Source organism: Megalobrama amblycephala, linkage group LG13, assembly GCF_018812025.1.
Source record: "Megalobrama amblycephala isolate DHTTF-2021 linkage group LG13, ASM1881202v1, whole genome shotgun sequence".
In the NCBI taxonomy this organism is placed as follows: domain Eukaryota; kingdom Metazoa; phylum Chordata; class Actinopteri; order Cypriniformes; family Xenocyprididae; genus Megalobrama; species Megalobrama amblycephala.
In genome coordinates this window covers 14,556,635-14,571,580 of record NC_063056.1, presented here as the reverse complement: position 1 = coordinate 14,571,580, position 14,946 = coordinate 14,556,635, and the positions used below count along the sequence as shown (strand labels likewise).

General features: G+C 37.9%; 1 protein-coding gene across 3 annotated transcripts in view; it reads left to right on the top strand.

The window, feature by feature from the left end:
- Positions 1–14,946, top strand: part of kcnj14 (potassium inwardly rectifying channel subfamily J member 14) — a 34,710-nt gene that overhangs the window by 14,783 nt on the left and 4,981 nt on the right. The window contains exons 2-5 of one of the 3 annotated variants that reach the window (XM_048153820.1): positions 4,495–4,569; positions 4,732–5,096; positions 5,213–7,537; positions 13,766–14,083. In XM_048153820.1, the coding sequence (XP_048009777.1) occupies positions 6,290–7,537; positions 13,766–14,083 (1,566 nt within the window). In that variant the 5' untranslated portion in view covers positions 4,495–4,569; positions 4,732–5,096; positions 5,213–6,289. Of the gene's footprint in view, positions 1–4,494; positions 4,570–4,731; positions 7,538–13,765; positions 14,084–14,946 lie in introns of all 3 variants that reach the window. The other 2 variants (XM_048153821.1, XM_048153819.1) reach the window with 2 other exon arrangements.

The following is a 14,946-nucleotide window of genomic DNA, read 5'->3' as shown; positions in this document are numbered from 1 at the left end:
GCACTCATGCAACCCCATACCATCAGAGATGCAGGCTTCTGAACTGAGCGCTGATAACAACTTGGGTTGTCCTTGTCCTCTTTAGTCCGGATGACATGGCTTCCCAGTTTTCCAAAAAGAACTTCAAATTTTGATTCGTCTGACCACAGAACAGTTTTCCACTTTGCCACAGTCCATTTTAAATGAGCCTTGGCCCAGAGAAAATGCCTGCGCTTCTGGATCATGTTTAGATATGGCTTCTTTTTTGACCTATAGAGTTTTAGCCGGCAGTGGCGAATGGCACGGTGGATTGTGTTCACCGACAATGTTTTCTGGAAGTATTCCTGAGCCCATGTTGTGATTTCCATTACAGTAGCATTCCTGTATGTGATGCAGTGCTGTCTAAGGGCCCGAAGATCACGGGCATCCAGTATGGTTTTCCGGCCTTGACCCTTACGCACAGAGATTGTTCCAGATTCTCTGAATCTTCGGATGATATTATGCACTGTAGATGATGATAACTTCAAACTCTTTGCAATTTTTCTCTGAGAAACTCCTTTCTGATTTGCTCCACTATTTTTCACCGCAGCATTGGGGGAATTGGTGATCCTCTGCCCATCTTGACTTCTGAGAGACACTGTCACTCTGAGAGGCTCTTTTTATACCCAATCATGTTGCCAATTGACCTAATAAGTTGCAAATTGGTCCTCCAGCTGTTCCTTATATGTACATTTAACTTTTCTGGCCTCATGAAGTCATGCTTTTGGAGTTTCCAGTGTTGTCAGACCCATTAATTAGTTTTGGGAGCATTGCACATTTGCTGTAGACTGATAAAATGAAAATGAAAATATACAAATAATATTCTGAATAAATTATTTTTTGGAATAAATAAAGCAGTATTTTATTTCGTTCTAACCGATAACTGGTAACTCTGGAACCGGAACAAACAAATAGCCCAGCGTTTTTGCTCAGAACGAATCAATTTGCTTTTAATTCCTGATTTGAGAATAGCAGTCTACATTATTGCTTGATTATAGGTTTAAAAAATAGCACTAGATATGATGTAATTAATGAAAATAATCAGGAAATGCATAATGAAATGTGTCAGGCGATAACGCAAAAAGAAAACGTGGAAGAGAAACACAGGACTTTATCAATTTTTTATTTTGTTTGTTGACATCCATGTTTGTTTCTTGCACAGTTGAGTTTGGCAGACTGTCTCATTGTGACTCACCAATCGTTAAATATGTTGTGTAGTGGACAGACTCAGTCTTTAGGTTTGTGCTCCTCTCTGACTGTCAAAGACTAAAATCTGCTTGAGTCGATGGAAACAGTCTTAAGGTGTGTTGAGTTCAGGCTTAGAATGTTTCAGCTAGTCGTTAAGTGTGTCCCCAGCTTAAGGTTACTAACAAAAATATTTTAAGAATGGTTGCACGTACATCATTGTCACCATGAAACTTGCCATTATTTGAGCACAGTACACATTAATAATATATTTTGCAATTGACCTTTTTCTAAAAGGAACAACTTTTCATCATTCATATCAGGCTTTATTTAGGGAAATAACTTATTACAAGAATCATAGGTAATACTTTATTTCGATAGTCTACTTTAGACATTCTACTAACTATAAGTAACTTTGCAATTACATGTCAACTGGCCATCATTACGGTAATACCGGACTGTGTGATTAAAGCTACTGTCCGTAACTTTATTTTGTTAAAAATGATACATAACCAGCCAGTGTTCAAAACACATCTCCTTGCCATAGCCTGATTTACAACAGTAAGCCTTTAATAATGTTTTCTAATTCAAATGGTACTGGTGGGTTTCCACAGGAAATTCGAGAATGCAGCCTTTTGTCTTTGCGTCATTACGTCACATCTGTTTACATAAAGGAGGAGTCCCATCTAGTAGGCTATATCATGTGAGGATGCTTCAGGTGGCGGATCATTTATAGCCTTTTCTCACAGCAGCTGCAATAATTAAACTTATCATTTTGATGGCGGATTGTAATCCAGAAAGATCCAAATGACAATCAGTGACAACTGGAGATTCACCCTTAGTCAAAAGCAAAAGACTTCGGACTGCGGAGTGGCTACAGAAATTGAAATCTACAGGTAACGCTAATACACACTAAATACACAGTCATGCAATGCTGAGAACAAAGTATAACAATAACAATAATTTGCACAGTTTGATGTGATATGTGCTAAGCGATCGTTAGATTTATTCACCATTGGGAGCGTGATTTATTGTAATGCTTTTTTTCTCAGTTGGTCAGAACAAAAGTGGCAGATTTGTTACTTTTATGACATTCTCCAGTAAAAATTCTTATTTTGGTCATACTTCCAAGACTACAACCTGTGATTCCGAAGCACAGTATCCACATTGATGTGGTGATTGACAGCAAACATTAGATTCATCCACGCTGAGGAGCCGTGCCGATGCACAACCCACATAAAGATGATAATTCCGCAAATAACTGCAATTGACCCTTCGCAAAGACCCGCCCCCTTAGTTACTGTTGCTTTGTCCGACAAGCCATGGCGCTGTCACGCCACTCAGAGGGAAAAATACATCGCGGAGCAAAGAGGACACTGACAACACGTCGACAGACAAGACAGAGCAGATTACTTATGATATTAAACAAAGTCCCAGCTTTCAAACTGTGTAATTTAAGAAATTCAAACAATAAAAAACATTTTGTGGCTCTTTAATGTGTCGTGACAGATCGCTGTAGCGCCTCAGCTAAACATTCATCAAAATTCATCAAAACATGAATGAACATGAGAAAAAATTTTGTTTCAAACACAGAAAGATGTCAGTACACAACATTTTTCAAGTTCAAGTCCACCGAGGTTAATCTTCTAACTCCTGACTGCTTTGTCGGACAAAATGGTGGATTCGGCGTTATGATTGGTTAGATCGCTTGTCAATCAACCTCCCGGTAATTACAGCTTTAACTACTCTGCACAAACTGATTGGTCCATGTCACATCTGCAGCCAATGAGCTTGTTGCTCACATATTTAAATGGTTACATTCACTATAGCAGTTTGCAGCACGCTTCAGATTTCAGACATTTAGAACATTTAGAAAGACAATTTACAAATATCACTAAAAATATCATGATATCATGGATCACGTCAGTTATTATTGCTTCATCTGCCATTTTTCGCTATTGTTCTTGCTTGCTTACCTAGTCTGTTGATTCACCTGTGCACAGATCCAGACGTTACTGGCTGCCCTTGTCTAATGCCTTTCATAATGTTGGGAACATGGGCTGGCATATGCAAATATTGGGGGCGTACACCCCGACTGTTACGTAACAGTCGGTGTTATGTTGAGATTCGCCTGTTCTTCGGAGGTCTTTTAAACAAATGAGATTTATATAAGAAGGAGGAAACAATGGAGTTTGAGACTCACTGTATGTCATTTCCATGTACTGAACTCTTGTTATTTGACTATGCAAAGATAAATTAAATTTTATTAAATTTTAAAGGGCACCTTTAACAAAAGGCAAAGTCACAGATCCATTCCAAACCTTGAGCAGGCAAATAATCCAGACAAGCGTAACACGGTAACATAATCCAAATCACACAGAGAAAACAAGAACACCCCTTGCAAACCACATGAACACCAACAACAACCCATAAAACCTAACTGAAAAGCAAGCGTTTAAATACACAATGCAATGAGTAGATAATGAACAACAGCTGAAACTAATGAAGGTGACCATGGTGACTAATATGACAACAGAGAAATTAAACCATAATAAGTCCAGGCACAGGATTGTGGGGAATGTAGTTCATAATGGAAGAACAACAAACAAAGTCGGAAGGAGTGCCCTCTGCAGGAACTCATGGTCACTACAGCTGGTGAACGTGACACCGCCAATTGTGTAATCTCAGCAGTGTTGGTTTATGTGTTAATCAATAGGTTTAGTGCTCTAATGAGATTTGAAACAGAATAGAATATTCACACACACACACACACACACACACACACTGCCCTGGGTTACAGTATAGCATATGGAGGATAAAGAAGTCAAAGGCTGGTGATGAAATAATGTGTGGCATGCACAAACACTGTCCAGATCCTTTAATGAACAACACACATGGCACGGAAAGCAATGTGACTGCACTGTGAGCAAAATAAATGTTACAAACTAGCTTAAAAAGAGCTGAAAAACCTTTAAAATATATGTAATTGTTTAAGTACTACATATGGCAGCAGTTTACATTTATTTTACAGACATTTATATAACCCCTTCAAACATATGCGAGGCTGACGTTTACATTAAAAGTCTTTATTGGGAACTAAAACAATAAAAAAAGGGAATTAAATTTCTATTGTTTGATATTAAAAGTAAACAAATCATTTGAGAATTTTAATTTTTGTTAGTGAAATGTGGAATTACTCAGGCTTTGTTTTATTTATTTATTCTAATTTGAGGGACAGGGTAATTTTTCAGGAAGACACTAATCTTTTACTTTATATTTTATCTTTGGCAGCAGATTTCTGCTGACTTGATGGGCAAAGAAAGAAGGCTGAGGATGATCTATGCACTTTGTTAACTGCCAGCATTGGTAATTCACCATTTGTTTATATCTGAATGTATAAAATAAATCTGTTAGTGGAATTGTGACATTTTCTTGGAGATGAATAATCAGCATATATTGAGCATGTTTTCATGTCATTATCTTGCCTTTAAATTTCATATTAACTTTCATATCATGTTTTCTCTCTAGGAGTTAACAAATGTCCTTGTGATGTCCTCAACGCAAAAACTGCAGTCTCAAATAATAAGGAACGTGACAGGGGCCTGCCAAACTATTCTTGAGTTGTATTTGCTGTGGATATATTCTACCACAAATGTCAGTGTGAGGGCAGCAGATATTTGAAGATGAACCTAACCTCTCACTTTAGAAAAGTTATTTTTCCACACTCCAATTTGTTGATTCTCTTTTGAGTGTTTTTTTTTCTCATTTCATCCTTTGATATGTTTCTGTGCAAGTGGGCTTTTCGTGACTAGAAACCTTTTTTAAAGATTCTTTTTTCTATTACGTTCATTAAGCATCGAACTGCAGGTTTCTCAAAGGAGGTACATGAAAAGGTAACACCACTTATCAGGTCTGAACGTTTAGTTCCCCAATCACCTTATTTTGAAATCTATGAAGGTAATGATTTGTGCTTCAGCTTACACTTGTCTGGCCTATTGTTCACTTTTAGGGATATTTCAACAATTGCATGTGTTTTTTTGACGACCAAACTGGACTCGGACTCTGTGGAAGATCTCAAAGCATCGCCTAGCATTTTTAAGCTTTTGGAGAGGCCAAAGTTCATCAGGTCATAATCTCACTCTAAACCTCTTCCCATTGTAATGTGTGGACTTTCTTTATCAAATATAGTCCAGTAATTCAGTTATAGAACTTCAAGTTTTAGAGCAAAATGACCCTTTCTTTTGGAGAACTGGGCTCTTGTCTTGAGACTGGATGAAACCAGACTGAAGATGGATACATGACTGTGACAGATTGCCACTTGTGACTGTTTCAATGTCTAATAATATGATTGGGAAATGGACTTGCTTTGTGTTCCAGAGTTATATTTGCTCAATATCAAAGACAAAGAGGTCACAACTGTGGACCTTTTAGGAAATGTTGACCAGTTTTCATATTAATTGCATGTCTCTCTTGTGTCTTTAAACATCCGTCCATTTAAATAAGGAAATGTGAAGAGGTCCTAGAGGGAAAAATTGGTCTGTATATGCATGCTGTTATATTCATTTATTTCCTTATTTATTACACATATATGTTCTAGACTATTTTAATGCATGTCAAATATTTGTTCTTTTCAACTTCCCCTATATGTTCTAAAGCTTTGAGACTTGTTTATATTATATAAGTTCCTCACTTTCCTTCTTCTTTCTGCTCCGCTTGAGCTTCGCCTTGTTTGTTTGTGCCTTTTAGTTGCTCACTTTCTCATAGTTGCTATACGTTACGCATAGGCCTAAAGCAGCAGCGTTTTCCCAGTCTGGTCTCTGCTCACCAACTGACCTTGTCAAAACTGTTTCTAAAGCTGAAAAACTGCATTGAAACTGATTTTTTCTTTATTCACTGCATCTAACAACTTTGGAAATTTGTGTTCAGTAAAATCCAGGAATACTGGTTTACTGATATCTGACAGCTACCTATGGTGGACAGATTGCTCAAGTAAAGACTACATAAATCTTGAAAAGAGGGATGTCAGAGATGATCTCTAATGCGATTGTGTTCCGTCTCTGGGCAACGATTGGCTGCCGGGATCTGAATGACAATAAGGACTGTTTCAGGCCATAAGCCTCACTGTGGAATACAATCAACGACTCATATATTGGATATATCTATATCACTGCAAACATTCTCACGAAAGCATCCCAATTTTTTAATCCACTTTGACTCTGGATTTATCTGGCAAACTCTTGAACGCTTCTTTTTTCCCAGACATTTTTTAGTCAGTCTGCTGTCGTCAGTAATGGGAGCTGCTCGGGTGAAGCGGCGCTTCAGTGCAGTTGTGGACACACCACTGGATGAGGAGGAAGTCATGAGGCTGGCGCAAAGTGACGATGTCACTTCCTCCCATTCGGGCGTGCTTCCTTCTCCCAACTGCAATGGCAAAGTGCTCAACCTTCATCGCAGCAATGGAGGAAGGAGTGGAGAGAGGGATGAGGATGATGATGTGGAGGATGATGATGATGATGATGACGAAGAAGGGGGAGGGAGGAGGGGGGGAGGAGGAGGAGGGCATGGCCCGGCACTCAAGGGGGAGTCTGGGGCAGAAGGGAGGTGGGAGAGGAACAAGAGAGCATCCTCGCCTTCCCTCTCGCCCTCGCCGCCCCGCGATCGCCGTGGCCAGTCCCGCCGGCCCCGGCGGCGCTTTGTAGGCAAGGACGGGCGCTGCAACGTCACCTTCGTCAACATGAGCGAAAGGGGCCAGCGCTACCTCACCGACCTCTTCACCACCTGCGTGGACATCCGCTGGCGCTGGATGCTCGTGGTGTTCACCCTCTCCTTCTTGCTCTCCTGGCTTCTCTTTGGTTTCACGTTCTGGCTCATCGCCGTCGCTCACGGGGATCTGGCTGCTCCACTGGCATCATCTTCCTCTTCTCCTTCGTCTGTTTCCTCCTCTCTTGCTCCTCTGCAAGCTGCCGAGGTTTCTGGCCCGGTGGAGACGGAGGAACGCTGCTTTCAGCAGGTGAACAGCTTCATGGCAGCGTTCCTCTTCTCTCTAGAGACGCAGACATCTATAGGCTACGGCTTCCGGAGCGTTACCGAGGCCTGCCCCCTGGCGGTGCTTGCTGTCGTGTTGCAGTGCATTGTAGGCTGCATCATCGACGCTTTCATCATTGGGGCGGTAATGGCTAAGATCGCCAAGCCCAAGAAGCGCAATGAGACACTGGCGTTCTCGGATGTGGCCGTGGTGGCCATGAGGGACGGGAAACTCTGCATGATGTGGCGAGTGGGAAACTTGCGCAAGAGCCACCTGGTGGAGGCCCATGTACGAGCACAGCTACTGAAGGTCAGTGAGATGTTGTGTGTGTCTTGCTGAAATGTTGTTTTTTGATCGATAACAATTTTTTGTCCTGTCTATTAATTTGTTAAATTCATACATTACATTACAGTAGGCAGGTGATGGTATCAAATTTTCATTCAAATGATAATTGTTAAAGCTTTTATTATGGTATATTGTATTATCACGGTATTGAATTAAGTTACAAAAAAGTGTTGTTCTCCTAATAGGTTTAATAACTTTTTTTCTTATAACAAAAAGAACTATGGACATTTAAATACAATAAAACAGTACACACAAAAATGTATAAAATAAACATGTTTCAGACAGATTAAAGTGCATAAAGTCCCATTTATTACAGTAGTTAATGTTCTTTGTTAATTTTTGGGTTAGTTCACCCAAAAATTTAATTTCTGTCATTAATTACTGACCCTCGTGTCATTCCAAACCCAGAAGTCTAGCTTAGTTAATCTTCGGAACACAAATTAAAATATTTTTGATGAAATCCGGGATGTTATTTTATCCTCCATAGAAAGCAACATAATTACCACATTCAAGGTCCAGAAATGTAGTAAAAAATTTTTTTAAAAAATTAACGTGACTACAGTAGTTCAACCTTAACGTTATGCACTGCAGCAGGCGTTCTGACATAGAACCTGGAAGCGCTGCAACGTAAACTGTGTAGGAGAATGATACGGGAGAGAAGAAATTGTTGAATAAAGTCATTATTTTTGTTTTGTTTTTGCACACAAAAAGTATTCTCGTCGCTTCATAACATTAAGGTTGAACCACTGTAATCATGTGGACTATTTTAACGATGTCTTTACTTCTTTTCTGGACCTTGAATGTGGTAATTACGTTGCTTTCTATGGGGGATAAAAAACTCTCGGATGTCATCAGAAATATCTTAATTTGTGTTCTGAAGATGAACGAAGGTCTTAGTAATGTCTTAGAAGGTCTTAGAATGTATTAGTAAATGTTGAAATTAACATTAATATTAATAAATGCTTTAGAATTGTTGATGTTAACTAATGAATTAACTAATCTTAACTAATAGAACATTTTTATATTTTTATTTGCAGATTTATATTTCAATAAAAATACAAACATTCTATTCTGTCGAGATTAGTTACATAATATTGTTGTGGGTTTAATACATGAAATAGATAGCAAAATATATAGTGATAGCATGTAGGCCTATTTACGGAAGAGGATTAGGGCCAAGCAATAATAAAAAAATAAAACCATCTCAAGATTAAAGTTGTTAAATTACGAGAAAAAACTTGTTAAATTTCAAGAAAAAGGTCGAGATAAAATGTTGAGAATAAACTTGTTAAATTACGAGAGAAAAACTCTCGTTAAATTACGAATTTGTTCTCATAATTTAACAACGTTTTTATTGTAATTTAATGACTTTATTCTCAACATTTTATCTCGACTTTTTTTCTCTAAATTTAACAACTTTTTTCTCATAATTTAACGAATTTGTTCTCGTAATTTAACTACTTTTTTCTCGTAATTTAATGACTTTATTCTCAACATTTTATTTCGACTTTTTTCTTGAAATTTAACGAGTTTTTTCTCTAAATTTAACAACTTTAATCTCGAGATGGTTTTATTTTTTTATTATTGCTTGGCCCTAATCCTCTTCCGTACCTATTAATCTCACAACATTATATTCTGCATTTAATCATATAATATAACTAATCCTTACAGATTAAAATGATGAATGTAAGATATTTTACACTGTATACAACATACATTAATCACAGTCTCTGCATAAATCTACAGTAAGCGTAGCAACTATGAAATGTACAACAGCAACAATACTACTACTAATGGGTGTGTTAATATTGTGCATATTTACAGATTTAAGGATGATGACAACAGGAGCATATGTGAGTGAATGAGATGAAATATCATTTGAGAGATGACAGAAGTGTTGGCTTTTATGATATAGCCAAAAACATATGCGTCAAGGCTGTGAGTGGTCCTGCTTCTCATTATGAATCAGTGGATCAGGTCTGTGTGAGGAGGGAGCTGCCAGCCGATGATTTTCCCTTCTTGTGATAATGCACAGCCGCACAAACAGACACAGAGAATTATATAACCTAGTTAAGTGCCGTCATTTCGAATTAGTTCTTAAATTTAGCTCTTAATTAGAGCTTTGTAGTCTCACCAATAAATCATCAAGACAGTTCAAACATTTTCATGATATTTAACTCGTACAAAGACTTTGATTCCCGAACTGGTTCTTGTTAGGCTCAGCCATCGCTGTAACCGGAAAAAAAAAGTTTAACCAGCGTGGGCCAATCCGGAAGCCAAAAACCCGGAAGGTTCTACTAATAGAACCTTATTGTAAAGTGTAACTGAACAATAATAAAGAATCAGAACATTTCATCAATATCCAGGCAGGGGTTCTCAACTCTGGCCCTCGAGGTCCACTTTCCTGCAGAGTTTTGCTCCAACCCTAATCACGGCTTCAGGATTACTAAAAAGTTACAGGCAGGTGAGTTTGAATGAGGTTGGAGCTAAACTCTGCAGGAAAGTGAACATCGAGGGCCAGAGTTGAGAACCCCTGATCTAGGGCACGTTTTAGTCCAGATTTAAATGTAAAAATGTTTTAAATTTGAAAAAGTAGATAGACTATTAAGTCTTCAAGTATTAAGTATTTGGTGCTGTGATAAACACCATAGTGAATACAAAAATCTGAATGGCTGTTTGAAACATTTAAATACTGTTCAGAAACAAAAAGTAGTGCAGCTACTTCTGCATTTCTGCTGTTCCATAAGCAACATCTTCTGTCAGAGAGTGAATGTTCATTTTCATTCAGCGCGGCTCCTTCACTCGTTCCGCCGTGCGCTTCTCATCCGTGTCGGGCTTGTTTACATCAGAGTGTGCATGTCTCTTTGATGCAGCATAAGGATGTGTTGGAAATGTAACAGTTTGATGGAAAAATATTGTTAAAATGCACAATTAAAATCAAAATAATATCGTATTGCTGTATATCAGCACATGTCTACATTACAGTGACTTGTACCTTTTCTGTGATGAGCATGTTGATTTCTGAATTAAAGTAATAAAGTTAGAGTAAAGTGATATTTTTGGGTGGCAAAATGTGTAATGTAAGAAAAAAAGCCCCATTTAAAGAATTAAATTCTTGGAAAGTAAACCTTAAGTAATTTTCCATAATCTTTTATTATTTATTAGAAACACAATTGCTTCACTGCTTATAGACCTTATTTTCCAGAGAAACATGCGCGCCGCCATCTTTAGAATATTGTCTTTGAACTTCCGTTTTCGCGGTAGCCCTGTATATTTCTATGGCATCGCTGTTGAAGAATAATTAGCTGGTGAAGTGGATTTACGTGTTGTAGAGTTAACAAAAGTTATCATGAGCATTGTAATGTTTAAAGCGGGTGTCTTAACACATGTCAACGGGAAGATTTTAAAATGAGCAGTTCATTCATAAATACATAAGATCGCTGTGGAAATACAAGCCGGAAGTCAAAAGACAACGAGCGCAGCGCTGAAAAGGGGCGGTCACGCCTCGTTGCATGCCGGGGCGGCGCCGCCATTTTGACAGGATCGCCCTCTATTACTCGTACTGAAATTAATACGGATTCTTGCTTACCTTTTGTTTTGTTTCTGCCATTAAGTGGAACGTTAACATTTTTAATGGTATCGTTTGCAGGGAATAGAAGCTATTTTATCGCGTCACATGATCATTTTATTTATTTATTTTTTTTCACTGAAGTTTTGTAGAATTTCGTTTACAATGTTGATCTGTTTACGTTACCGTGTCGCACGCTGGACGCTCACCACTGCTTCAGCCATCGTATGAATATCCAAATAGATTTGCCATCCGGCGTCTTCTCGTCATCTCCTTCCCTTGGTGTTTTTACACGTAGAAAAGGCGAAAAAACGTTTTTCACTGTCTTGTTTTCTCTCAGAACGATGATCTGAGTTACTATCACAATTATCGATGCAGCATTAATGACATACAATGGTGACATTTTTCACAATCATGACAGAAAACAAATTACTGCACTAAACTCAATAACGGAAAGGCTACGCGATCCTGTCAAGATGGCGAATAAACAAAGAAGTTACCCAGAACTCAATGCGGCGTGACGTCAGATTCGTATTCTCTATTTAGATTTAAACATTTTGTCCATCAAATCAAAGTCCTGTGGTGTAACCAAGACCAAGTCCAACTGTGAAGGTACACCATTCAAAAGTTCTGGTCGTAATTTATTTAATTTAATTTATTTATTTTAAAAGAAATGATTACTGTTATTAAGGATGCATTAGAGGGTTAATTCACCCAAAAATGAAAATTCTGTCATTTATTACTCACCCTCATGCCGTTCTACACCCGTAAGACCTTCATTAATCTTCGGAACACAAATTAAGATATTTTAGTTCAAATCCGATGGCTCCGTGAGGCCTTTATAGGGAGTAATGTCACTTCCTCTGTCAAGATCCATAAAGGTACTAAAAACATATTTAAATCAGTTCATGTGAGTACAGTGGTTTAATATTAATATTATAAAGCGACAAGAATATTTTTGGTGCGCCAAAAAAAAACAAAATAATGACTTATTTAGTGATGGCTGATTTCAAAACAATGCTTCAGGAAGCATCGGAGCACAGATGAATCAGTGTATCGAATCTGCTGTTCGGAGCGCCAAAGTCACGTGATTTCAGCCGTTTGGCGGGTTTGAACCATGATCCGATTCATGATTCGATACACTGATTCATAATGCTCCGATGCTTCCTGAAGCAGTGTTTTGAAATCGGTCATCACTAATTAGGTCGTTATTTTGTTTTTTTGCCGCACCAAAAATATTCTTGTCGGTATATAAAATTTACATAGAACAACTGTACTCACATGAACTGATTTAAATATGTTTTTAGTACATTAATGGATCTTGACAGAGGAAGTGACATTACTCCCTATGAAGGCCTCACTGAGCCATCGGATTTGAACTAAAATATCTTAATTTGTGTTCCGAAGATTAATGAAGGTCTTACGGGTGTGGAACGGCATGAGGGTGTGTAATAAATGACAGAATTTTCATTTTTGGGTGAACTAACCCTTTAAATTCACCAAAAGTGACAATAAAGGTGTTTATAATATTACAAAAGATTTCTATTTCACATAAATGCTGTTCTTTTGAATTTTATATTCTGAAAAAAATAAATAAATGTATTACAGTTTACACAGAAATATTAAGCAGCATAACTATTTTCAACATTGATAATGATATTAAAAGTTTCTTATGCACCAAATCAGTATATTACACAATATTACTGCTTATACCATATTTTAACCAAATAAATGCAGCCTTGTTGAACATAAGAGACTTCTTTCAAAAACATTATAAAATCTTACAGAGTCCAAACTTTTAAAGGGTAGTGTACATGAAAAAAAAAATACTATGCATAAAGGCAGAATATATGACGAGAAGAGAGAGAGCGAATGAAAGAGGAAAAGAACGAGAAAGATTGACATCTGGACAGTTGGTGTGGTTAATGAGGGCTTGTTTTCTTCAGCCTCATACTGGAGGTTTATAAGATTTGCAGAGGGGATTAACTTTAACAGACCAAACCATTGTCTCACTTATCTGCCCTGTGAGTGTGTGTGTGTGTGTGTGTGTGCGCAACTTAATTTAACGGCCTGATTAAATGTATTTGTGTCAGTATGTTTTGTTTAACAGTGAATGAAATCTTGATGTCTTAAATGTACTGTAGATCTGAATGTGTGTCATTGTGTATATATGTACACTATTTGTTTGGAGTTTATGTTTGTCTTTTATTGTGTCTATGTCTACATGCAATAATGTTTCTAACAGGCTCTGATGTTTTAAGATTAGATGGTGAGATGTATGAACATGGAGATCAGACAATAAAAATATAGGCTATTTATTTTCAAGGGCTCAAATGATCATTTTTTATGTTGATGAATCTTCAAATATGTTTAAATACATATTTATAAGGTTTTAAAATGGTGGAAAATTTGGTTTTGGTTTTTTTTTGCATTTTATTGTCAGCTAAAATGTCTTTATTGAAAAAAATGTGCCATTTCAGTCAGAATAAAATGGATTACTATTAATAAATATTAAATGACTAAATATTGACTAAATAAACTAAAGGACATTTCTGTCAAACAATAAAAATGACTGAAACACCAAACTGTGTGAAAATTAACATTACATTTGACCTTTGCTGCAGCCACGGGTGACCCCTGAGGGTGAGTTCCTGCCATTGGACAATGCAGACCTAAATGTCGGCTTTGACACGGGAACAGATCGCATCTTTTTGGTGTCACCTGTGACCATTGTGCACGAAATTGATGAGGAGAGCCCTTTCTTTGAGGTGGACAAACGTACACTAGAGGGAGACAAAGAGCTGGAAGTGGTGGTGATTCTGGAAGGCATGGTGGAGGCCACTGCCATGACAACCCAGTGCCGCTCTTCATACCTGGCCTCTGAGATCCTCTGGGGTCACCGCTTTGAACCTGTGCTCTTTGAAAGGAAGAACTGCTACCAGGTGAGAGACAGAGAATAAAGAAATGGAGGGTGGGAAGTGATGGAGTTGAAAGGAATAAATTGAGAGGGAATGCTGTGGTTGTACATGTAGAAGTACGGGACTCATTACGGTGTTTTTAGAGCAGCATTGTATTGATGAAAATGGCATTGGAATAAAAAAATACATTCTCATTTCTCAATCAGACATTCTAAATAAATAGGAGCTATCTATACCAGAACCTTATAGCCACATTTATGCTGCGAAGATGGTGAATGTGTTGATTCTCTTCCACAAAAAAGTATCTCTAATGCTTAAAGGGATAGTTCACCCAAAAATGAAAGTTTGATGTTTATCTGCTTACCCCCAGGGCATTCAAGATGTAGTGTGACTTTGTTTCTTCAGTAGAACACAAATGATGATTTTTAACTCCAACCGTAGCCGTCTGTCAGGCGTATAATGCGTGTCAATGGGAACACCATCTATAAAAGTCAAAAAAACATGCACAGACAAATCCAAATTAAACCCTGCGGCTTGTGACGACACATTGATGTCCTAAGACACAAAACAATTGGTTTGTGCGAGAAACCGAACAGTATATCATTTTTTACCTCTAAAACACCACTATGTCCAACTGCCCTGCGCATCCGGTGTGTGAGGTCAGAAAACGCGTTCTGATGATGGAAGTGATCTATTGCACTTTGCTTCACTGAGTGCGAGACATCACTTCCGTTGTCAGAGCGCAATCAGACCTCACTAAGGGAATGCTGAACGCAGTTGGACATAGTGGTGTTTTAGAGGTAAAAAATTATATAAATACTGTTCAGTTTCTCGCACAAACCGATCGTTTCGTGTCTTAGGACATCAATGTGTCATCACGAGCCGCA